This window comes from Zonotrichia albicollis, chromosome 1 (genome assembly GCF_047830755.1).
Source record: "Zonotrichia albicollis isolate bZonAlb1 chromosome 1, bZonAlb1.hap1, whole genome shotgun sequence".
NCBI classification, from domain to species: Eukaryota; Metazoa; Chordata; class Aves; order Passeriformes; family Passerellidae; genus Zonotrichia; species Zonotrichia albicollis.
In genome coordinates, this window is record NC_133819.1 from 256,288 (window position 1) to 281,758 (window position 25,471).

The 25,471-nt window shown below is 44.8% G+C and overlaps 2 protein-coding genes across 5 annotated transcripts in view; one reads left to right on the forward strand and one right to left on the reverse strand.

Moving 5' to 3' along the window:
- Window positions 1–6,648, reverse strand: part of SNAP47 (synaptosome associated protein 47) — a 28,594-nt gene extending 21,946 nt beyond the window's left edge. For all 3 annotated transcript variants that reach the window (XM_074536276.1, XM_074536230.1, XM_074536359.1), the window contains exon 1: window positions 6,499–6,648. The gene's annotated coding sequence lies outside the window, so the exon portion shown is untranslated. The remainder of the gene's footprint in view (window positions 1–6,498) is intronic.
- JMJD4 (jumonji domain containing 4) overlaps window positions 6,615–25,471 on the forward strand; it is a 46,184-nt gene continuing 27,327 nt past the window's right edge. For both annotated transcript variants that reach the window (XR_012579249.1, XM_074536195.1), the window contains exons 1-5: window positions 6,615–6,739; window positions 7,389–7,843; window positions 15,139–15,304; window positions 19,154–19,279; window positions 21,040–21,307. Coding sequence is in view for 1 of the 2 variants with exons in the window: in XM_074536195.1 (XP_074392296.1) it covers window positions 7,585–7,843; window positions 15,139–15,304; window positions 19,154–19,279; window positions 21,040–21,307 (819 nt within the window). In the remaining variant the exon portion in view is untranslated. The remainder of the gene's footprint in view (window positions 6,740–7,388; window positions 7,844–15,138; window positions 15,305–19,153; window positions 19,280–21,039; window positions 21,308–25,471) is intronic.

Here is a 25,471-nt window from a genome sequence, read left to right on the forward strand (position 1 = left end):
AAAATAATAAAAAATTCAATTGCTTCTGAATTCTTTGTAAAATCAGGGATAATTTTGGAAACTTGGGAATGTCACAGTGCTTTATTTAGGAGACTCCTGAGGGATTCCACAAGAAATTCCTTCAGCTTTTCCCAAAATGTTCCCTCACAATTTGTTCCCAGATCTGTCTTTTCCTATTATCCACAATTTTTTAGGAAATAAATGAATTTTTTGGCCACATTTGCCTCAAAAATCTGGAATTCCACCCACAGAAACCCCTGGGATTCATAACAGGGAGATGAGGATTTGACATTCATGAAAAGGTCAGGATTGGCAAAAAAATAAAACAAAACCCCCCAAATTTCTTCTGAATTTTTTATAAATTCAGGAATGGGTTTGGAAACTTGGGAATGCCACAGGTTTGGAAATGGGAATGTCAAAATCCTTCATCCAGGAGACTCCTGAGGGATTCCACAAGAAATTCCTTCAGCTTTTCCCAAAATGTTCCCTCACAACTTGTTCCCAGATCTGTCTTTTCCTATTATCCACAATTTTTTTAGGAAATAAATGAATTTTTGGCGACATTTGCCTCAAAATCCTGGAATTTCACCCACAGGAACCCCTGGGATTTCTAACAGGGAGATGAGGATTTGACATCCATGGAAAAGTTTGGATTGGCAGAAAAATAAAACAAAAAAACCCAAATTTCTTCTGAATTCTTTATAAATTCAGGGATAGGTTTGGAAACTTGGGAATGTCACAGTGCTTTATTTAGGAGACTCCTGAGGGATTCCACAAGAAATTCCTTCAGCTTTTCCCAAAATGTTCCCTCACAATTTGTTCCCAGATCTGTCTTTTCCTATTATCCACAATTTTTTAGGGAATAATCGGATTTTTTGGCACATTTGCCTCAAAATCCTGGAATTCCACCCACAGAAACCCCTGGGATTTGTAGCAGGGAGATGAGGATTTGATATCCATGGAAAAATTTGGATTGGCAGAAAAATAAAATAATAAAAAATTAAATTGCTTCTGAATTCTTTGTAAATTCAGGGATAGCTTTGGAAACTTGGGAATGTCACAGTGCTTTATTTAGGAGACTCCTGAGGGATTCCACAAGAAATTCCTTCAGCTTTTCCCAAAATGTTCCCTCACAACTTGTTCCCAGATCTGTCTTTTCCTATTATCCACACTTTTTTTAGGGAATAATCGGATTTTTGGCCACATTCGCCTCAAAATCCTGGAATTCCACCCACAGGAACCCCTGGGATTTCTAACAGGGAGAAGTGGATTTGGGATCCATGGAAAAGCTGGGATTGGCAGAAAAATAAAACAATAAAAATCCAAATTTCTTCTGAATTTTTTATAAATTCAGGGATAGCTTTGGAAACTTGGGAATGTCACAGTCCTTTATCCAGGAGACTCCTGAGGGATTCCACAAGAAATTCCTTCAGCTTTTCCCAAAATGTTCCCTCACAACTTGTTCCCAGATCTGTCTTTTCCTATTATCCACACTTTTTTAGGATATAATCGGATTTTTGGCCACATTTGCCTCAAAATCCTGGAATTTCACCCACAGGAACCCCTGGGATTCATAACAGGGAGATGAGGATTTAACATTCATGAAAAGGTCAGGACTGGCAAAAAAATAAAACAAAAAAACTCAAATTTCTTCTGAATTTTTTATAAATTCAGGGATGGGTTTGGAAACTTGGGAATGTCAAAATCCTTCATCCAGGAGACTCCTGAGGGATTCCACAAGAAATTCCTTCAGATTTTCCCAAAATGTTCCCTCACAATTTGTTCCCAGATCTGTCTTTTCCTATTATCCACACTTTTTTTAGGGAATAATTGAATTTTTGGCCACATTTGCCTCAAAATCCTGTAATTCCACCCACAGGAACCCCTGGGATTTGTAGCAGGGAGATGTGGGAGTTTTGAATGAGTTTATCACTAAATGAGTTTATAACCTAAATGAGTTTATAAATCATATCCACTCACTCTTCCTCTTCTTAATTAAGACTCAATTCCAGGATTAATAAATCCCCAAATCCCAAATTTAGGATTTTCTAAGATGTGGAGCCTCATTCCTTCATTCCCAAGCCTCATTTCTGCTTCCTCAGAATTCCCAAGCTGGAATTCCTCCATTCCCAGGAATTTTCCTCCTCCCCAATGGAGCAGAGAATTCCAAAGGTTTGGGTTGAAGGACGATCCCATTAATGGATTTGGGAATGGAGTTTTCCCAGTATCCAGGAATTTTCCTCCTCCTCACCCAATGAACACAGAATTCCAAAGGTTTGGGTTGGGAGGGACCTCAAGGACGATCCCATTAATGGATTTTGGAATGGAATTTTCCCAATATCCTGGAATTTTCCTCCTCCCCACCCCAATGGAGCAGACCTGAAGGACAATCCCATTAATGGATTTTGGAATGGAATTTTCCCAGTATCCAGGAGTTTTCCTCTTCCCCACCCCAATGGAGCAGAGAATTCCAAAGGTTTGGGTCGGGAGAGGATGATCCCATTAATGGATTTGGGAATGGAGTTTTCCCAGTATCCAGGAATTTTCCTCCTCCCCACCCAATGGAGCAGAGAATTCCAAAGGTTTGGGTTGAAGGACGATCCCATTAATGGATTTTGGAATGGAATTTTCCCAATATCCTGGAATTTTCCTCCTCCCCACCCAATGGAGCAGAGAATTCCAAAGGTTTGGGTTGAAGGACGATCCCATTAATGGATTTGGGAATGGAATTTTCCCAATATCCTGGAATTTTCCTCCTCCTCACCCAATGGAGCAGAGAATTCCAAAGGTTTGGGTCGGGAGAGGATGATCCCATTCATGGATTTGGGAATGGAATTTTCCCAGTATCCAGGAGTTTTCCTCTTCCCCACCCAATGGAGCGGACCTGAAGGATGATCCCATTAATGGATTTTGGAATGGAATTTTCCCAATATCCTGGAATTTTCCTCCTCCCCACCCAATGGAGCAGACCTGAAGGACGATCCCATCAATGGATTTTGGAATGGAATTTTCCCAATATCCTGGAATTTTCCTCCTCCCCACCCAATGGAGCAGACCTGAAGGACGATCCCATTAATGGATCCTCCACCATCCCAGGTGGACCCAAGCTGACCTTGGACATTCCATGAAGGAATTTCCTCAATATCCAACCGAAACCTCCCTCTGCTCCTGTCCCTGTTCCCTGGGAGCAGAGCCAGAGCCCAAAAGTTCTCCCTGATCCTCCTTTTCCTCAGGCTGAGCATTCCCAGCTCCCTCAGCATTCCCAGCCCAGCTCAGCAATATCTGCTGGGGAACATGAAATGGGAAAATTATCAATGTGATTGTCTGGCAAAAGATGTTGAGAATATGGAAACTGTAAGGGAGATTGAAATTAAAGCAAGCTTTGAGATCCCTCAGTTACTGAACAATGGGAAAACAAAGGCATGGCCAGCTGAAGGTGATCCAATTTTGATAAAACAACACCCTCTGCTTGCAGACAGCTCCAAGGGGCAGAGCAGACCCTACAGCTTGGCAGAAGGGGCCCAAAGAGGAGTTTTTAGGGTTTAAAATGTAACACAGTATGGTAATGTAGTGATTCTTATAGGCTGTATGGAAATGCTTGAGATTTATAGCTTGTATTAGATTGGTGAGAATTAGAATATTCAACACAGAAGAAGATTTATTGTATTGTAACAGAAGCCTTGCTCTGTCATCCTCTTTTACTCTCTCATCCTCTCTCCCCCTCTCTTCTCTCGGGCCTGCTCTGAGCTGTGGCTGCAGCTCCAGCAGGGCCCTGCACCCAGGCCCTCTGCAATGAACCCCAAATCCCAGCAGGGCCCTTTGCAATGAACCCCAAATCCCAGCAGGGCCCTTTGCAATGAACCCCAAATCCCAGCAGGCCCCTGCACCCAGGCCCTTTGTAACAAACCCCAAATCCCAGCAGGCCCCTGCACCCAGGCCCTTTGTAACAAACCCCAAATCCCAGCAGGCCCCTGCACCCAGGCCCTTTGTAACAAACCCCAAATCCCAGCAGGGCCCTGCACCCAGACCCTGTGCAATGAACCCCAAATCCCAGCAGGGCCCTGCACCCAGGCCCTTTGCAATGAACCCCAAATTCCAGCAGAGCCCTTTGCAATGAACCCCAAATTCCAAAAGGCCCCTGCACCCAGGCCCTTTGCAATGAACCCCAAATCCCAGCAGGGCCCTGCACCCAGGCCCTTTGCAATGAACCCCAAATCCCAGCAGGGCCCTGCACCCAGGCCCTGTGCAATGAACCCCAAATCCCAACAGGGCCCTGCACCCAGGCCCTGTGCAATGAACCCCAAATCCCAAAAGGCCCCTGCACCCAGGCCCTGTGCAATGAACCCCAAATCCCAGCAGGGCCCTGCACCCAGGCCCTGTGCAATGAACCCCAAATCCCAGCAGGGCCCTGCACCCAGGCCCTTTGTAATGAACCCCAAATCCCAGCAGGGCCCTGCACCCAGGCCCTTTGCAATAAACCCCAAATCCCAGCAGGGCCCTGTGCAATGAACCCCAAATCCCAGCAGGGCCCTGCACCCAGGCCCTTTGCAATAAACCCCAAATCCCAGCAGGGCCCTGCACCCAGGCCCTTGGCAATAAACCCCAAATCCCAGCAGGGCCCTGCACCCAGGCCCTTTGCAATAAACCCCAAATCCCAGCAGGGCCCTGCACCCAGGCCCTTTGCAATGAACCCCAAAGTTCCAGCCCTGGCTTCAGAGATCTCAGTCCATCCCCACTGTCCTACCCCCCCTTCACTCCCAGTTACCCAAGAATTTACTGGATCTCCCCCAATCCCCTCACCCAGATCCCTTCCCTGTCCATCAATTCCCCCTCCAAATCCAGACTCCTCTCGAGCCTTCCCTCGGTGCCAGCTCAGCCCAGGATCCACCTCACGGAGCCTCCCCAGCCCCATCCCGAGCCCCTCCATTCCCGGCCTCCTCTCCAAGCCCCGGCTCGGAGCCGCCGTCGCTCGCTGGTTCCCGGTGTGGAACCGCCCCAAGCCCCGTTCGAGCCCGCCCCAAGCCCCGACACAAAACCCGCCTCAAGTTCCGACATAAAATCTGCCCCCAGTCCCCACACAAAACGCGTCCCAGCCCCGGTTTGAACACGCCCCAAATCCCCACACCGAACCCGCCCCAAGTCCCCACACAAAACCCGCCCCAAGTCCCCACACAAAACCGGCCCCAAGTCCCCACACAAAACCCGCCCCAAGTCCCCACACAAAACCCGCCGGGCCCGGTCCAAGGCACCGAGCATGGATCGGAGCCTCCCCGCAAGCCCCATTTCCAACCCCAAACTCCACCTCGAGCCCTTCCCGCCCCATTTGGAGCCAATTCCAACCCTCCCGTGCCAATTCCAGTCCCCCCGGTCCCGCTCCGAGACCACACCGACCATAGATCAGAGCCCTCCCCCCAGACCCCAAATTCTGACACCTCAGTCCCATTTCCATCTCCAAATCTCCCCGGGCCCACCCGGAGCCCCCCAAGCCCAAATTCCTGACCCCCTCAGCCCCACTTTCAATCCCTCTCCACCTCCAGGCCCTCCCGCGCCAGTCCGAGTCTCCCCAGGCCCAGCCGGACACTCCCGGGCCCGCTCCGAGACCACACCGAGCACGGACCGGAGCCCTTCCCCAAGCCCAAATTTGTGACCTCCCAGCCCCATTTCCAACCCCGAGCTCCACCTCGAGCCCTTTCCGCCCCATTTGGAGCCAATTCCAACCCTCTCGTGCCAATTCCAGTCCCCCCGGTCCCGGTCTGAGACAACACCGACCATAGATCGGAGCCCGCCCCCCCAAACCCCAACTTCTGACACCTCAGTCCCATTTCCAGCCCCAAGCTCCACCTCGAGTCTCCCCGGGCCCACCCGGAGCCCCCCAAGCCCAAATTCGTGACCCCCTCAGCCCCACTTTCAATCCCTCTCCACCTCCAGGCCCTCCCGCCCCATTCCGAGTCTCCCCAAGCCCAGCCGGACACTCCCGGGCCCGCTCCGAGACCACACCGAGCACGGACCGGAGCCCCTCCCCAAGGCCAAATTTGTGACCTCCCAGCCCCAATTTCAACCCCAAACTCCACCTCCAGCCCCTCCCGTCTCATTCCGAGTTCCTTCAGCCCCATCCGGACGCCCTCGGTCCCAGCCTGAGCCCACCGCGGAGCCCCCCAAGCCCCGATTTGGGACCCCGAGCTCCACCTCAAGCTCCTCTCGCCCCATTTCGAGTTCCTTTAGCCCCATCCGGACAACCCCCGGTCCGACACCACCGCGGCCATGGATCGGAACCCCTCATTCCCTGTTCGGAGCTCCCCCAAGCCCCAATCTGTGACCCCCCAGCCCCATTTCCAACCCCAAGCTCCCCGTCCAGCCCCTCCCGCCCCATTTCGAGCCCTCCCAGCCCCATTTCCAACACCAAGCTCCCCGTCCAGCCCCTCCCGCCCCATTTCGAGCCCTCCCAGCCCCATCTGGAGCCCCCCGGGCCCGTCCGAGCCCCCCCGGCTCCCCACGCACCTCCCTCAGTGCGGCACCTGCCCGGCTCCACGCCTGCGCCCTCCGCGCGCTCTCATTGGCTGAGCCCCGCGCATCTGAGCGTTTCTATTGGCTGAGCCCCGCGCCGCTGCGCTCCGCTTTTCACTTCCCCCCCGGCCCCCACCCGCCCGACGCAGAGGTTCCGGCAGCGCCCGCCATAGGCTTTCATTATCGCCGCCGACGCCGCCATTCGCGCTGCGGGGCTGCCCCGAGGGGAGCGGGGGTGAGTGTGGCTCCCCTCGGGGTGCTCCCGGTTCCTGCGGGCAGCGACGGTGCGGGCTGGACGGGAGAGAGGGGCGGGGATGGCGTGTGCGACGCCCTGTGGTGTCCGGGTCCTCCCCCCAACACTGGGGATGGCCGTGGGGGGAATTCCCTCATGGAGGTTCCCCAATCCCGGTGTTCCCTTGGAGATCTCTGAGGGAGGAATTCCCTCATGGATGTCCCATAATTCCAATACTTCCTCGGAGATTTCTGAGGGAAAATTCCCTCCTGGAGGCTCCTAAATCCAAATATTCCCTTGGAGCTCTGTGCTGGAGGAATTCCCTCCTGGAGATCCCAAATTCCTCTTTTCCCTCAGTGTTTCCCAAATCCCATCCCTGCGCCCTCTTTGCTTTATTCCCTCTGTGCTCAGACTCCTCTTCCCTCTTTTTTTTGGTTTCTTTCCCATTTTTTTTTCCCGATTTTTATCCTTCAATTTCTCCAAATCCTTGGGGGAAACTCTATCAGAAGTGAGAAATGCCAAACCTGGAAACAAAGGGATGATCCCACAGCATTCCCAAATATTTCAGGAATTTCTTTCCCTCCACCCCTTCAATTTATTAATTCCTTAGGAATATCCCACTGAAATTTTCTTTTCTTGTTGTTTTTTTTAGGCCAAGAAGAAAAACCATCCATAAAAAAACATCCATTCCCAAAAAACCCATGGAAAACCCAAATCATCCCAACACTCCCCATGATTTCCCCCACTTTTAAATCCTCAAATCCCCATTTTTAGCAGGGAATTTTTTTGGGATTAATTCTCCAAATTCCTTGGCTCAGCCAAGGAATTTATTTTTTCCCCCAGCCTGCATGGACAGAGCGACCTTTGCCTGTTCCACCGCTTTTTTCCGGGATTTTGGGAATTCTCCTCCGCGTGCTCTCCCCGGGGGCCACGTGGATTTTATTGACAAAGTTGATTCCTTCACTTATTCCGATTTTTTCCGGGATTATCTCATTCCCAACCACCCCTGCGTTCTCTCGGCCAAATTCACCGAGGATTGGGGCAGCAGGAAAACCTGGGTGACGCGGGATGGGAAACCCAACTTTGAGCATCTCCTGCAGAACTTTGGTAAGTCCTGGGATTTTCTTCCAAATCCTAAAAAATTCCGCTTTTTAGGGTTGAATTTTAGGGATAAAAACACTTTAAAACCCAAAAAAATTCCAAGTTTTTATCCTAAATTAATCCATGGATTTTTTTTTTTCTCCATGGGAAACCCAACTTTGAGCATCTCCTGCAGAAGTTTGATTTTTTTTCCCAATCCTAAAGAATTCAATATTTTAGGATTGAATTTTAGGGATAAAAGCACTAAAAAATCCAAAAATCCAAGATTTTCCTGAACTATTACATGGATTTTTTTCCATTTATTCATTCCCAAATTTTATTTTTTATTTATATTTAAATAAATTTAAAACTCTTGGGGAATTTAATTATTCCAAATCCTAAAAGATTCAGCTTTATAGGATTGAATTTTAGGGATAAAAACACTTTAAAACCCAAAAAAAATTCCAAGTTTTTATCCTAAATGAATCCATGGATTTATTTTTCCATGGGCAACCCAACTTTGAGCATCTCCTGCAGAACTTTGGTAAGTCCTGGGATTTCTTCCAAATCCCAAAAAATTCTGCTTTTTAGGGATTGAATTTTAGGGATAAAAGCACTGAAAAAACCCAAAATTCCAAGATTTTCCTAAACTAATACATGGATTTTTTCCCATTTATTCACTCCCAAATTTTATTTTTTCTTTATATTTAAATGAATTTTAAAATTTGAGAATTTAACTATTCCAATTCCTAAAGGATTCAGCTTTATAGGATTGAAGTTTAGGGATAAAAGCACTTTAAAAACCCAAAAAATTCCAAGTTTTTATCCTAAATGAATCCATGGATTTATTTTTCCATGGGCAACCCAACTTTGAGCATCTCCTGCAGAACTTTGGTAAGTCCTGGGATTTCTTCCAAATCCCAAAAAATTCTGCTTTTTAGGGATTGAATTTTAGGGATAAAAGCACTGAAAAAACCCAAAATTCCAAGATTTTCCTAAACTAATACATGGATTTTTTCCCATTTATTCACTCCCAAATTTTATTTTTTCTTTATATTTAAATGAATTTTAAAATTTGAGAATTTAACTATTCCAATTCCTAAAGGATTCAGCTTTATAGGATTGAAGTTTAGGGATAAAAGCACTTTAAAAACCCAAAAAATTCCAAGTTTTTATCCTAAATGAATCCATGGATTTTTTTTTTCCATGGGAAACCCAACTTTGAGCATCTCCTGCAGAACTTTGGTAAGTCCTGGGATTTCTTCCAAATCCCAAAAAATTCCGCTTTTTGGGATTGAATTTTAGGGATAAAAGCACTAAAAAATCCGAAATTCCAAGATTTTCCTAAACTAATACATGGATTTTTTTTCCATTTATTCACTCCCAAATTTTATTTTTAATTTATATTTAAATAAATTTAAAACTCTTGGAGAATTTAGGTTTTCCTAATCCTAAAGGATTCAGCTTTATAGGATTGAATTTTAGGGATAAAAACACTGAAAAAACCCCAAAATTCCAAGTTTTTATCCTAAATTGTTCTATGGATTTTTTTTTCCATGGGCAACCCAACTTTGAGCAGAAGTTTGGTAAGTCCTGGGATTTTTTCCAAATCCTAAAGAATTCAGTATTTTAGGATTGAATTTTAGGGATAAAACACTGAAAAACCAGAAAATTCCAAGATTTTCCTAAACTAATACATGGATTTTTTTCCATTTATTCACTCCCAAATTTTATTTTTAATTTATATGTAAATAAATTTAAAACTTTTGGAGAATTTAATTATTCCAAATCCTAAAGGATTCAGCTTTATAGGATTGAATTTTAGGGATAAAAACACTAAATAACCCAAAAATTCCAAGTTTTTATCCTAAATTAATCCATGGATTTTTTTTTCCCATGGGAAACCCAACTTTGAGCATCTCCTGCAGAACTTTGGTAAGTCCTGGGATTTCTTCCAAATCCTAAAAAATTCCGCTTTTTGGGATTGAATTTTAGGGATAAAAGCACTGAAAAATCAGAAAATTCCAAGTTTTTATCCTAAATTATTCCATGGATTTTTTTTTCTCCATGGGAAACCCAACTTTGAGCATCTCCTGCAGAACTTTGGTAAGTCCTGGGATTTCTTCCAAATCCCAAAAAATTCCGCTTTTTGGGATTGAATTTTAGGGAGAAAAGCACTGAAAAAACCCAAAATTCCAAGATTTTCCAATAACTAATACATGGATTTTTTTCCATTTATTCAATCCCAAAATTTATTTTTTATTTATATTTAAATGAATTTTAAAATTTGAGAATTTAACTATTCCAATTCCTAAAGGACTCAGCGTTTTAGGATTGAATTTTAGGGATAAAAACACTAAAAAAACCCCAAAAATTCCAAGTTTTTATCCTAAATTAATCCATGGATTTTTTTTCCATGGGAAACCCAACTTTGAGCATTTCCTGCAGAAGTTCGATTTTTTTCCCCAATCCTAAAGAATTCAGTATTTTAGGATTGAATTTTAGGGATAAAAGCACTGAAAAACCAGAAAATTCCAAGTTTTTCCTAACCTGAATCATGGATTTTTTCCATTTATTCATTCACGATTTTTAATTAATTTATATTTAAATAAATTCAAACTTTTGGAGAATTTAGTTATTCCTAATCCTAAAAGATTCAGCTTTATAGGATTGAATTTTAGGGATAAAAACACTAAAAAAACCCCAAAATTCCAAGGTTTTATCCTAAATGAATCCATGGATTTTTTTTTCCATGGGAAACCCAACTTTGAGCAGAACTTTGGTAAATCCTGGGATTTTTTTCCCAATCCTAAAGGATTCAGTATTTTAGGATTGAATTTTAGGGATAAAACACTGAAAAACCAGAAAATTCCAAGTTTTTCCTAAACCAATGCATGGATTTTTTCCATTTATTCATTCCCAAATTTTTTTTTTTCTTTATATTTAAATAATTTTAAAACTTTTGGACAATTTAGTGATTCCTAATCCTAAAGGATTTGGTTTTTTAGGATTGAATTTTAGGGATAAAAGCACTTTAAAACCCCAAAAATTCCAAGTTTTTATCCTAAATGAATCCATGGATTTTTTCTCCATGGGAAACCCAACTTTGAGCATCTCCTGCAGAACTTTGGTAAGTCCTGGGATTTCTTCCTAATCCTAAAAAATTCCGCTTTTTGGGATTGAATTTTAGGGAGAAAAACACTAAAAAACCCAAAAATTCCAAGTTTTTATCCTAAATTAATCCATGGATTTTTTTTTCCATGGGAAACCCAACTTTGAGCATCTCCTGCAGAACTTTGGTAAGTCCTGGGATTTTCTTCCAAATCCCAAAAAATTCCGCTTTTTAGGGTTGAATTTTTTTAGGGATAAAAGCACTGAAAAAACCCAAAATTCCAAGATTTTCCAATAACTAATACATGGATTTTTTTCCATTTATTCAATCCCAAAATTTATTTTTTATTTATATTTAAATAAATTTAAAACTTTTGGACAATTTAGTTATTCCTAATTCTAAAGGATTCGGCTTTTTAGGATTAAATTTTAGGGATAAAAAAACTAAAAAAACCCAAAATTCCAAGTTTTTATCCTAAATGAATCCATGGATTTTTTTTCCCATGGGAAACCCAACTTTGAGCATCTCCTGCAGAACTTTGGTAAGTCCTGGGATTTTCTTCCAAATCCTAAAAAATTCCGCTTTTTAGGGTTGAATTTTAGGGAGAAAAACACTGAAAAAACCCAAAATTCCAAGATTTTCCAATAACTAATACATGGATTTTTTTCCCATTTATTCACTCCCAAATTTTATTTTTTATTTATATTTAAATAAATTTAAAATCGTGGGGAATTTAATTTTTCCAAATCCTACAGGATTTGACTTTATAGGATTGAATTTTAGGGATAAAACCACCAAAAAAACCCAAAATTCCAAGTTTTTATCCTAAATGAATCCATGGATTTTTTTTCCCATGGGCAACCCAACTTTGAGCAGAAGTTTGGTAAATCCTGGGATTTTTTTCCCAATCCTAAAGAATTCAGTATTTTAGGATTGAATTTTAGGGATAAAAGCACTAAAAAATCCAAAAATCCAAGATTTTCCTGAACTAATACATGGATTTTTTTCCATTTATTCACTCCTAAATTTTATTTTTTCTTTCTATTTAAATAAATTTAAAACTTTTGGGCAATTTAGTTATTCCTAATCCTAAAGGATTCGGTTTTTTAGGATTGAATTTTAGGGATAAAAACACTAAAAAAACCCCAAATTCCAAGTTTTTATCCTAAATGAATCCATGGATTTTTTTTTTCCCATGGGAAACCCAACTTTGAGCATCTCCTGCAGAACTTTGGTAAGTCCTGGGATTTTCTTCCAAATCCTAAAAAATTCCGCTTTTTGGGATTGAATTTTAGGGATAAAACCACTAAAAAATCCAAAATTCCAAGTTTTTATCCTAAATTATTCTATGGATTTTTTTTTCCATGGGGAACCCAACTTTGAGCATCTCCTGCAGAAGTTTGATTTTTTTTCCCAATCCTAAAGAATTCAATATTTTAGGATTTAATTTTAGGGATAAAAACACTAAAAAATCCAAAAATCCAAGTTTTTCCTAAACTAATACATGGATTTTTTTTCCATTTATTCATTCCCAAATTTTATTTTTTCTTTATATTTAAATAAATTTAAAACTTTTGGACAATTTAGTTATTCCTAATCCTAAAAGATTCAGCCTTATAGGATTGAATTTTAGGGATAAAAACACTAAAAAAACCCAAAATTCCAAGTTTTTATCCTAAATGAATCCATGGATTTTTTTTTCCCATGGGAAACCCAACTTTGAGCATCTCCTGCAGAACTTTGGTAAGTCCTGGGATTTCTTCCAAATCCTAAAAAATTCCGCTTTTTGAGATTGAATTTTAGGGATAAAAGCACTGAAAAACCAAAAAATTCCAAGATTTTCCTAAACTAATACATGGATTTTTTTTCCATTTATTCATTCCCAAATTTTATTTTTTCTTTATATTTAAATAAATTTAAAACTTTTGCAGAATTTAATTATTCCAAATCCTAAAGGATTCGGCTTTTTAGGATTGAATTTTAGGGATAAAAACACTTTAAAACCCCAAAAATTCCAAGTTTTTATCCTAAATGAATCCATGGATTTTTTCCTATTTCTTCACGGCCTGGTTTGCAGATTCCAAGCTGAAATTTATTCCTACATTTTATTTCTATTTTATTATTTCAATAATTGTAAAGAATAATTTTATTCATAGATTTAAATTATTTTGGAGAATTTAATGATAAAATTCCTGAGGGATTTGTAATTCCTGGATTTTGGTTTCCCTTGGAATGATGGTTCTGGGATTGGGATGGTTCCTTTGGAATATTTAAAACCTGGAATTCCACAGGAATGAGATTGAGGTGGAGATGATTTGATGGATTCTCCTCATTCCCAAGGGATTTGTAATTCCTGGATTTTGGTTCCCCTGGAATGATGGTTCTGGGATATCAAATATTCCTTTGGAATATTTGAAGCCGGGAGTTTATTCCATGGAGATGAGTTTGAGCAAGATGCTTTGATGGATCCTCCTCATTCCTAAGGAAAATTCCTGAGGGATTTGTAATTCCTGGATCACGTTCCCCTTGGAATGATGGTTCTGGAACATTGGGATGGTTCCTTTGGAATATTTAAAACCGGGAATTCCACAGGGATGAACTTTGGGGAGGTGATCATTCCTCATTCCAAAGGAAAATTCCCGAGGGATTTGTAATTCCTGGATTTTGGTTTCCCTGGAATGATGGTTCTGGGATTGGGTTCCTTTGGAATATTTGAAGCCCAGAATTCCATGGGGATGAACTTCAGGAAGGTGATTTGATGGATCCTCCTCATTCCCAAGGGATTTGTCATTCCTGGATTTTATTTCCCTGGAATGATGGCTCCGTCATCAGGATGGTTCCTTTGGAATATTTAAAACCTGGAATTCCACAGGGATGAGCTTGAGGGAGGTGATCATTCCTCATTCCCTGAGAAAATTCCCAAGGATTTGTAAATCAAGGATTGTATTTCCCTGGAATGATGGTTCTGGGATAGAGAATATTCCTCTAGAATTTTTGAAGCTCGGAATTCCACAGGGATGAACTTTAGGGAGATGATTTAATGAATCCTCCTCATTCCTAAGGAAAATTCCTGAGGGATTTGTCATTCCAGGATTGTATTTCCCTGGAATGATGGTTCTGGGATTGGGATCCTTTGGAATGTCTGAAGCCCAGAATTCCATGGGGATGAACTTTAGGGAGGTGATTTGATGGATCCTCCTCATTCCTGAAGGATTTGTAATTCCAGGATTGTATTTCCCTGGAATGATGGTTCTGGGATAGAGAATATTCCTCTGGAATTTTTGAAGCCCAGAATTCCACAGGGATGAACTTTGGGAAGGTGATTTGATGGATCTTCCTCATTCCCAAGGGATTTGTCATTCCAGGATGGTGTTTCCCTGGAATGATGGTTCTGGGATTGCAGTGGTTCCCTTGGAATATTTAAAGCCTGGAATTCTCAGGGATGAACTTTAAGGAGGTGATTTTAAGGATCCTCCTCATTCCCAAGGGATTTGTACTTCCTGGATCACGTTCCCTTGGAATGATGGCTCTGGGATTGGGATCCTTTGGAATTTTTGAAGCCCAGAATTCCATGGGGATGAACTTCAGGAAGGTGATTTGATGGATCCTCCTCATTCCCGAGGAATTTGTAATTCCTGGATCACGTTCCCTTGGAATGATGGCTCTGGGATTGGGATCCTTTGGAATATCTGAAGCCCGGAATTCCACGGGGATGAACTTTAGGGAGATGATTTGATGGATCCTCCTCATTCCCAAGGGATTTGTCATTCCAGGATTGTATTTCCCTGGAATGATGGCTCCATCATTGGGATGGTCCCTTTGGAATATTTAAAGCCTGGAATTCCACAGGGATGAGCTTGAGGGAGGTGATCATTCCTCATTCCCTGAGAAAATTCCTGAGGGATTTGTAATTCCTGGATCATGTTCCCTTGGAATGATGGTTCTGGAACATTGGGATGGTTCCTTTGGAATTTTTGAAGCCTGGAATTCCACAGGGATGAACTTTGGGGTGGTGATTTGATGGATCCTCCTCATTCCCAAGGGATTTGTAATTCCTGGATCACGTCCCCTTGGAATGATGGTTCTGGGATTGGGATGGTTCCTTTGGAATATTTAAAGCCTGGAATTCCACAGGAATGAACTTTGGGAAGGTGATTTAATGAATCCTCCTCATTCCCGATGAAAATTCCCGCGGGATTTGTCATTCCAGGAGAAGCCGTGGTGCCCGTGGCCAACTGCGACGTCCGGGAGTACAACTCCAACCCCAAGGAGCAGCTGCCCTTCCGGGAATTCCTGGAATATTGGCGGGAACGCATCGGGAACGGGCACCGCTCCCCCCGCGGCTGCCTCTACCTCAAGGACTGGCACCTGAGCAGGTCCGGCCCCATTCCCGACATTCCAGCACCAGGAATGTCCCTCTGGAGAGGGGAGGGATCCAGGGAATCCTCAGAGCCCCTTCCAGAGCCTCCAGGAGAGCTGGGGAGGGATTTGGGATGAGCAGGGAATGGCAGGAAACAGGGAATGGCTTCCCGCTTGATTTAGGATGGAATTCCTGCTTGGGATGGAATTCCCATCCCTGGAATTGCCCAGAACCAACTTGGATCACCTGGAATAGTGGGAAATGTCATTCCCGACATTCCAGCACCGGGAATGTCCCTCTGGAGAAGGCAGGGATCCAGGGAATCCTCAGAGCCCCTTCCAGGGGCTCCAGGAGAGCTGGGGAGGGATTTGGGATGAGCAGGGAATGGCAGGAAACAGGGAATGGCTTCCCATTTAATTTAGGAAGGAATTCCCATCCCTGGAATTGCCCAAAACCAACTTGGATCACCTGGAATAGTGGGAAATGTCATTCCCGACATTCCAGCACCGGGAACGTCCCTCTGGAGAGGGGAGGGATCCAGGGAATCCTCAGAAGCTCCAGGGGCTCCAGGGGAGCTGGGGAGGGATTTGGGATGAGCAGGGAATGGCAGGAAACAGGGAATGGCTTCCTGCTTGATTTAGGAAGGAATTCCTGCTTGGGATGGAATTCCCATCCCTGAAATTGCCCAAAACCAACTTGGATCACCTGAATAGTGGGAAAAGTCATTCCTGACATTCCAGCACCGGGAATGTCCCTCTGGAGAGGGGAGGGATCCAGGGAATCCTCAGAGGCTCCAGGGGCTCCAGGGGCTCCAGGGGAGCTGGGGAGGGATTTGGGATGAGCAGGGAATGGCAGGAAACAGGGAATGGCTTCCCATTTAATTTAGGAAGGAATTCCTGCTTGGGATGGAATTCCCATCCCTGGAATTGCCCAAAACCAACTTGGAGCACCTGGAATAGTGGGAGGTGTCCCTGCCATGGGGTTGGGGCTGGATGTTCTTTAGGATCCCCCTAAAAATTCCCTAAAATAACCCTAAAAATTCCACAATTCCATGATTTTCAGATTTTCCCGTTGGGATTTTGAGGCAAAGCAGCCGAGCTCAGCATCAGCACGGAGGGAAAACATTCCAACATTCCCTGAGGGATTCCAAAGCCTTGGAGCCCAGAATTCCTCAAATCCCCGATATTCCCTCAGCCTTATTCCCACCTTTTATTCCAAGCTCAAGATCCATTTAAACACAATTTGGGAATTGGGAATTCCTGGTTGGGATGGAATTCCCAGAGCAGCTGGGGCTGCCCCTGGATCCATGGAATGTCCAAAACCAGGAGCAGCCTGGGACGGTGGGAATTGTCCTTGGGATCATCCTAAAGGTCCCTTCCCACCCAAACCATTCCATGTTTTCTCCCCATGGAAAATGGCTCTGGAGCAGCTCCTACAGTCACATGGATTGGGATTTGGGTTGGGATTATTCCATGCTGGATTTGGGATCCTTTAGTATCCATTGGTTTTTCTGGGAATGTTCCCACTCCTTCCAGCTCCCTTCCCCCAGCTCTGCCTTTCCTTCTCCAGCTGGGAAAGAATTTGGGAAGGAATTTTCCCTGTGGGAATGGGGAGGGGCTGGGATGGAATTCCCAGAGCAGCCGTGGCTGCCCCCAAATCCCTGGAATGCCCAAAACCAGGAGCAGCCTTGGAATGATCCTAAAGGTCCCTTCCCACCCAAACCATTCCTTGTTTTCTCCCTATGGAAAATGGCTCTGGATGGAGCAGCTCCTACAGTCAGACCTGGATTGGGATTTGGGTTGGGATTATTCCATGCTGGATTTGGGATCCTTTAGGATCTTTTCTGGGAATGTTCCCACTCCTTCCAGCTCCTTTCCCCCAGCTCTGCCTTTCTTTGTCCAGCTGGAAAAGAATTTGGGAAGGAATTTTCCCTGTGGGAATGGGGAGGGGCTGGGATGGAATTCCCAGAGAAGCCGTGGCTGCCCCGGAATCCCTGGAATGTCCAAAACCAGGAGCAGCCTGGGATGGTGGGAATTGTCCTTGGAATGATCCTAAAGGTCCCTTCCCACCCAAACCATTCCGTGTTTTCTCCCTGTGGAAAATGGCTCTGGCTGGAGCAGCTCCTACAGTCAGACCTGGATTGGGATTATTCCATGTTGGATTTGGGATCCTTTAGGATCCATTGGCTTTTCTGGGAATGTTCCCACTCCTTCCAGTTCTGTTCCCTCAGCTCTGCCTTTCCTTCTCCAGCTGGAAAAGAAGCTTGGGAAGGAATTTTCCCAGTGGGAATGGGGAGGGACTGGGATGGAATTCCCAGAGAAGCCGTGGCTGCCCTGGATCCATGGAATGTCCAAAACCAGGAACAGTCTGGGATGGTGGGAATTGTCCTTGGAATGATCCTAAAGGTCCCTTCCCACCCAAACCATTCCGTGTTTTCTCCCTATGGAAAATGGCTCTGGAGCAGCTCCTACAGTCAGACCTGGATGGGGATTATTCCATGTTGGATTTGGGATCCTTTAGGATCTTTTCTGGGAATGTTCCCACTCCTCCAAGTTTCCTTCCCCCAGCTCTGCCTTTCCTTCTCCAGCTGGGAAGGAATTTGGGAAGGAATTTTCCCTGTGGGAATGGGGAGGGGCTGGGATGGAATTCCCAGAGCAGCTGTGGCTGCCCCTGGATCCATGGAATGTCCAAAACCAGGAGTAGCCTGGGACGGTGGGAATTGTCCTTGGGATCATCCTAAAGGTCCTTTCCCACCCAAACCATTCCGTGTTTTCTCCCTATGGAAAATTACTCTGGAGCAGCTCCTACAGTCAGACCTGGATTGGGATTTGGGTTGGGATTATTCCATGTTGGATTTGGGATCCTTTAGGATCCATTGGCTTTTCTGGGAATGTTCCCACTCCTTCCAGCTCCCTTCCCCCAGCTCTGCCTTTCCGTCTCCAGCTGGGAAGGAATTTGGGAAGGAATTTTCCCTGTGGGAATGGGGTGGGGCCGGGATGGAATTCCCAGAGAAGCCGTGGCTGCCCCGGAATCCATGGAATGTCCAAGGCCAGGAGCAGCCTGGGATGATCCTAAAGGTCCCTTCCCACCCAAACCATTCCTTGTTTTCTCCCTATGGAAAATTACTCTGGAGCAGCTCCTACAGTCAGACCTGGATTGGGATTATTCCATGCTGGATTTGGGATCTTTTAGTATCCATTGGCTTTTCTGGGAATGTTCCCACTCCTCCAAGTTCCCTTCCCTCAGCTCTGCCTTTCCTTCTCCAGCTGGGAAGGAATTTGGGAAGGAATTTTCCCAGTGGGAATGGTGAGAGGCTGGGATGGAATTCCCAGAGCAGCCGTGGCTGCCCCTGGATCCATGGAATGTCCAAGGCCAGGAGCAGCCTGGGATGGTGGGAATTGTCCTTGGGATCATCCTAAAGGTCCCTTCCCACCCAAAGCATTCCGTGTTTTCTCCCTATGGAAAATGGCACTGGATGGAGCAGCTCCTACAGTCAGACCTGGATTGGGATTATTCCATGTTGGATTTGGGATCCTTTAGGATCTTTTCTGGGAATGTTCCCACTCCTTCCAGTTCCCTTCCCCCAGCTCTGCCTTTCCTTCTCCAGCTGGGAAGGAATTTTCCCTGTGGGAATGGTGAGGGGCTGGGATGGAATTCCCAGAGAAACCGTGGCTGCCCCAAAATCCCTGGAACCACCTTGGAACAACCTGGGCCAGCGAAAATTTGGGATAAGCTTCTCCTTCAACTCCCTTCCACCCCAAACCCCTGGAATTCCATCCTGAGGGATCCACCCTGCTCTTCCCGCTGTTTTTGGGGGTTATCCCGTTTTCCCAGGCTGCTTTTCCAAGCAGTTTTTGTTTTCCAGAGCTTTTCCAGAGCAGGATGTTTACACCACTCCCGTGTATTTTTCCTCGGATTGGCTCAATGAATATTGGGATGCGGCGGCCGGGGATGATTTTCGGTTCGTCTACATGGGACCCAAGGGATCCTGGTAAGGCTCTGATCCCAAAAAATTCCTGAAAATCCCAGGGAATGATCCCGTTATCCCTCAGGATAAGCAGGGTTCCTGGTGGCCTGGTTGGTTCCCTGGAAAAGGGAAAAAAACCCCAAAGAAAAAGGATGTGGGAGATTAGAGGAGAAATTCCCTTGGGATGTGCAGGGATAACTCCAGGGGAAAATTCCAGGGGAAAATTCCAGCCCGGTGTTGGTTGTCAAGTTGCATTTGGGGTGTTTTTATCAGAATTCCCTGCCCCTGAAGGATTTTTGGGATAAAATAAAGAGAAGCACAAAGGATATAAAGCACTCCTTTATCCAGCCAGAATTCCATCAGGAATTTTGGGATCAGTATCCATATAACAGCCTTAATAACCAAAACCCCATAATCCAATTAAATTCCATGAGGAATTTTGGGATCAGTATGGATACAGTGATTTTTTTAATAGCCAAAACTCCCATCATCCATCCAAAATTCCATGAGGAATTTTAGGATCAGTATCCACATAATGGCCTTTTAATAATCAAAACCCCATAATCCAACCAAAATTCCATGAGGAATTTTGGGATCAGTATGGATACAGTGGCGTTTTAATAGCAAAAACTCCATAATCCAACTGAAATTCCATGAGGAATTTTGGGATCAATATCCATATATTGGCCTTATAATAGCCAAAGTCCATACTCCAACCAAAATTCCATGAAAAATTCTGGGATCAGTACCCCCATAATGACCTTTTAATAGTCAAACCCCCATAATCCAACTGAAATTCCAACAGGAATTTTGGGATCAATATCCACGTGTTGACCTTCTATTAGCCAAAGTCCATAATCCAACCAAAATTCCATGAGGAATTTTGGGATCAGTAACCACCTAATGCCCTATTAATAACCAAAACTCCCATCATCCAACCAAAATTCCATGAAGAATTTTGGGATTGGTATGGATACAGTGATTTTTTTCATGGTCAAAACTCCATAACCCAATCAAAATTCCACTAAGAATTTTGGGATCAGTATCCATATAACAGCCTTAATAGCCAAAACTCCATAATCCATCCAAAATTCCATGAGAAATTTTGGGAAAGGTATGGATACAGTAGCTTTATAATAGCCAAAACTCAATAATCCAACTGAAATTCCTTATGGAATTTTGGGATCAGCATCCATATCATAGCCTTTCAGTAACCAAAACCCCATAATCCAACTGAAATTCCATCAGGAATTTTGGGATCAATATCCATATATTGATCTTCTATTAGCCACAGTCCATAATCCAACCCAAATTCCATGATGATTTTTGGGATCAGCATCCATATAACAGCCTTTCAATACCCAAAACCCCATAATCCAACTGAAATTCCATGAGGAATTTTGGGATCAATATCCATATATTGATCTTCTAGTAGCCAAAGTCCATAATCCAACCAAAATTCCATGAGGAATTCTGGGATCAGCATCTGTAAATAGCATTTCAATAACCAAAACCCCATAATCCAACTGAAATTCCATCAGGAATTTTGGGATCAATATCCACATTCTGACCTTCTATTAGCCACAGTCCATAATCCAACCAAAATTCCATGATGATTTTTGGGATCAGCATCCATACAATAACCTTTCAATAACCAAAACCCCATCATCCAACTGCAACTCCTCATGGAATTTGGGATCAGCACCTCAACCTTCTCAACGCCTTGGATCCCCACTGGAATTTTTCGGGCTGGATTCCCGCCCATCCCTGATTTTCCCCCCCAGGACGCCGTTCCACGCCGACGTGTTCCGCTCCTACAGCTGGTCGGCCAACGTGTGCGGCCGGAAGCGGTGGCTGCTGTATCCCGCGGGACAGGAGGAATTCCTGCGGGATCGCCACGGGAATCTCCCCTTCGACGTGACGGCGCCGGATCTGCGGGATGAGCGGATTTATCCGCGCTCCAGCCGGAGCCAGCCCCCGCTGGAAATTCTGCAGGAGCCCGGAGAGATCGTCTTCATCCCCAGCGGGTGGCACCACCAGGTTCACAACCTGGTGAGGGCACGGATCCGCTGGGAATTGTGCCGGGATCCCAAAGGTTTCCTTGGGATGGATGGATGATGGATGATGGATGGATGATGGATGGATGGATGGATGATGGATGGATGATGGATGATGGATGATGGATGGATGGATGGATGATGGATGGATGGATGATGGATGGATGGATGGATGGATGGATGGATGGATGGATGGATGGATGGATGGATGATGGATGGATGGATGATGGATGGATGGATGATGGATGGATGGATGGATGATGGATGGATGGATGGATGGATGGATGGATGGATGGATGATGGATGGATGGATGGATGGATGGATGGATGATGGATGATGGATGGATGGATGGATGATGGATGGATGGATGGATGATGGATGGATGGATGATGGATGGATGGATGATGGATGGATGGATGGATGGATGATGGATGGATGGATGGATGATGGATGGATGGATGGATGGATGATGGATGGATGGATGGATGATGGATGGATGATGGATGGATGGATGGATGATGGATGGATGGATGATGGATGGATGATGGATGGATGATGGATGGATGATGGATGGATGATGGATGGATGGATGATGGATGGATGGATGATGGATGGATGGATGGATGGATGGATGGATGGATGATGGATGGATGGATGGATGGATGATGGATGGATGATGGATGGATGGATGGATGGATGATGGATGATGGATGATGGATGGATGGATGGATGATGGATGGATGGATGATGGATGGATGATGGATGATGGATGGATGGATGATGGATGGATGATGGATGGATGGATGATGGATGGATGATGGATGGATGATGCATGGATGGATGATGGATGGATGATGGATGGATGGATGATGGATGGATGGATGATGGATGGATGATGGATGGATGGATGGATGATGGATGGATGGATGGATGATGGATGGATGATGGATGGATGGATGGATGGATGGATGGATGATGGATGGATGGATGGATGGATGATGGATGGATGGATGGATGATGGATGGATGATGGATGGATGATGGATGGATGGATGATGGATGGATGGATGATGGATGGATGATGGATGGATGGATGATGGATGATGGATGATGGATGGATGATGGATGGATGGATGGATGATGGATGGATGGATGGATGATGGATGGATGATGGATGGATGGATGGATGGATGGATGGATGGATGGATGGATGATGGATGGATGATGGATGGATGGATGGATGATGGATGGATGATGGATGGATGGATGATGGATGGATGATGGATGGATGATGGATGGATGGATGATGGATGGATGGATGGATGGATGAGGATGGATGGATGATGGATGGATGGATGGATGATGATGGATGGATGGATGGATGGATGGATGGATGATGATGGATGATGATGGATGATGGATGGATGATGGATGGATGGATGGATGGATGGATGGATGATGGATGATGGATGATGGATGATGATGGATGGATGATGGATGGATGATGATGATGGATGGATGGATGGATGATGGATGGATGATGGATGGATGATGGATGGATGATGGATGGATGGATGGATGGATGATGGATGATGGATGGATGATGATGGATGGATGGATGGATGGATGATAGATGGATGGATGGATGATGGATGGATGGATGGATGATGGATGGATGATGGATGATGATGGATGGATGGATGATGGATGATGGATGATGGATGGATGATGGATGGATGATAGATGGATGGATGGATGGATGGATGGATGGATGATGGATGATGGATGGATGATGGATGGATGATGGATGGATGGATGGATGGATGATGGATGATGGATGGATGATGGATGGATGATGGATGATGATGATGGATGGATGGATGGATGATGATGGATGGATGATGATGGATGATGGATGGATGATGATGGATGGATGATGGATGGATGATGGATGATGGATGGATGGATGGATGGATGGATGATGGATGGATGGATGGATGATGGATGGATGGATGGATGGATGGATGGATGATGGATGGATGGATGGATGATGGATGGATGGATGGATGATGGATGATGGATGGATGGATGATGATGGATGGATGGATGGATGATGGATGGATGGATGATGGATGGATGGATGATGGATGATGGATGATGGATGGATGGATGGATGGATGATGGATGGATGATGGATGGTGATGGATGGATGGATGGATGGATGGATGGATGGATGGATGATGGATGATGATGGATGGATGGATGGATGATGGATGGATGATGGATGGATGGATGATGGATGATGATGGATGGATGATGGATGGATGGATGATGGATGATGGATGATGGATGGATGGATGATGGATGGATGGATGGATGATGGATGGATGGATGGATGGATGATGGATGGATGATGGATGGATGATGGATGGATGATGGATGATGGATGGATGATGGATGGATGATGGATGGATGGATGATGGATGGATGATGGATGATGGATGGATGGATGATGGATGGATGATGGATGGATGGATGATGGATGATGATGGATGGATGATGATGGATGGATGATGGATGGATGATGGATGGATGGATGATGATGATGGATGATGATGGATGGATGATGGATGGATGGATGGATGATGATGGATGGATGGATGATGGATGGATGGATGGATGGATGATGGATGATGGATGGATGATGGATGGATGGATGGATGGATGATGGATGGATGGATGGATGATGGATGGATGATGGATGGATGATGATGATGGATGATGGATGATGGATGATGATGGATGATGGATGGATGGATGATGGATGATGATGGATGGATGATGGATGGATGGATGGATGATGGATGATGGATGGATGATGGATGGATGATGGATGGATGGATGGATGGATGGATGGATGATGGATGGATGATGGATGGATGATGGATGGATGGATGGATGATGGATGATGATGGATGGATGGATGATGGATGGATGATGGATGGATGATGGATGGATGGATGATGGATGGATGGATGGATGGATGGATGGATGGATGATGGATGGATGGATGGATGATGGATGGATGGATGGATGGATGGATGGATGATGGATGGATGGATGATGGATGGATGATGGATGGATGATGGATGGATGATGGATGGATGGATGGATGGATGGATGGATGGATGATGGATGGATGATGGATGGATGGATGATGGATGGATGATGGATGGATGGATGATGATGGATGGATGGATGGATGGATGATGGATGGATGGATGGATGATGATGGATGGATGATGGATGGATGGATGATGGATGATGGATGGATGGATGGATGATGGATGGATGATGGATGGATGGATGATGATGATGGATGGATGATGGATGATGGATGGATGATGGATGGATGATGGATGGATGATGGATGGATGGATGATGGATGATGATGATGGATGGATGATGGATGGATGATGGATGGATGGATGATGGATGGATGGATGATGGATGGATGATGGATGGATGATGGATGGATGATGGATGGATGGATGGATGGATGGATGGATGGATGGATGGATGATGGATGGATGGATGGATGGATGATGGATGGATGATGGATGATGATGATGATGGATGGATGATGGATGATGATGGATGGATGGATGATGGATGGATGGATGGATGGATGATGATGGATGGATGGATGATGGATGATGGATGGATGGATGGATGGATGGATGGATGGATGGATGATGGATGGATGATGGATGGATGATGATGGATGATGATGGATGGATGGATGATGATGGATGGATGATGGATGATGGATGGATGGATGATGGATGGATGATGGATGATGGATGGATGATGATGGATGATGATGATGGATGGATGATGGATGGATGGATGGATGGATGATGGATGATGGATGGATGGATGATGGATGATGATGGATGGATGGATGGATGGATGATGGATGGATGATGATGGATGATGGATGATGGATGGATGGATGATGGATGGATGGATGATGGATGGATGGATGGATGATGATGGATGGATGATGATGGATGATGGATGGATGATGGATGATGGATGATGGATGGATGATGATGGATGGATGATGGATGGATGATGGATGATGGATGGATGATGG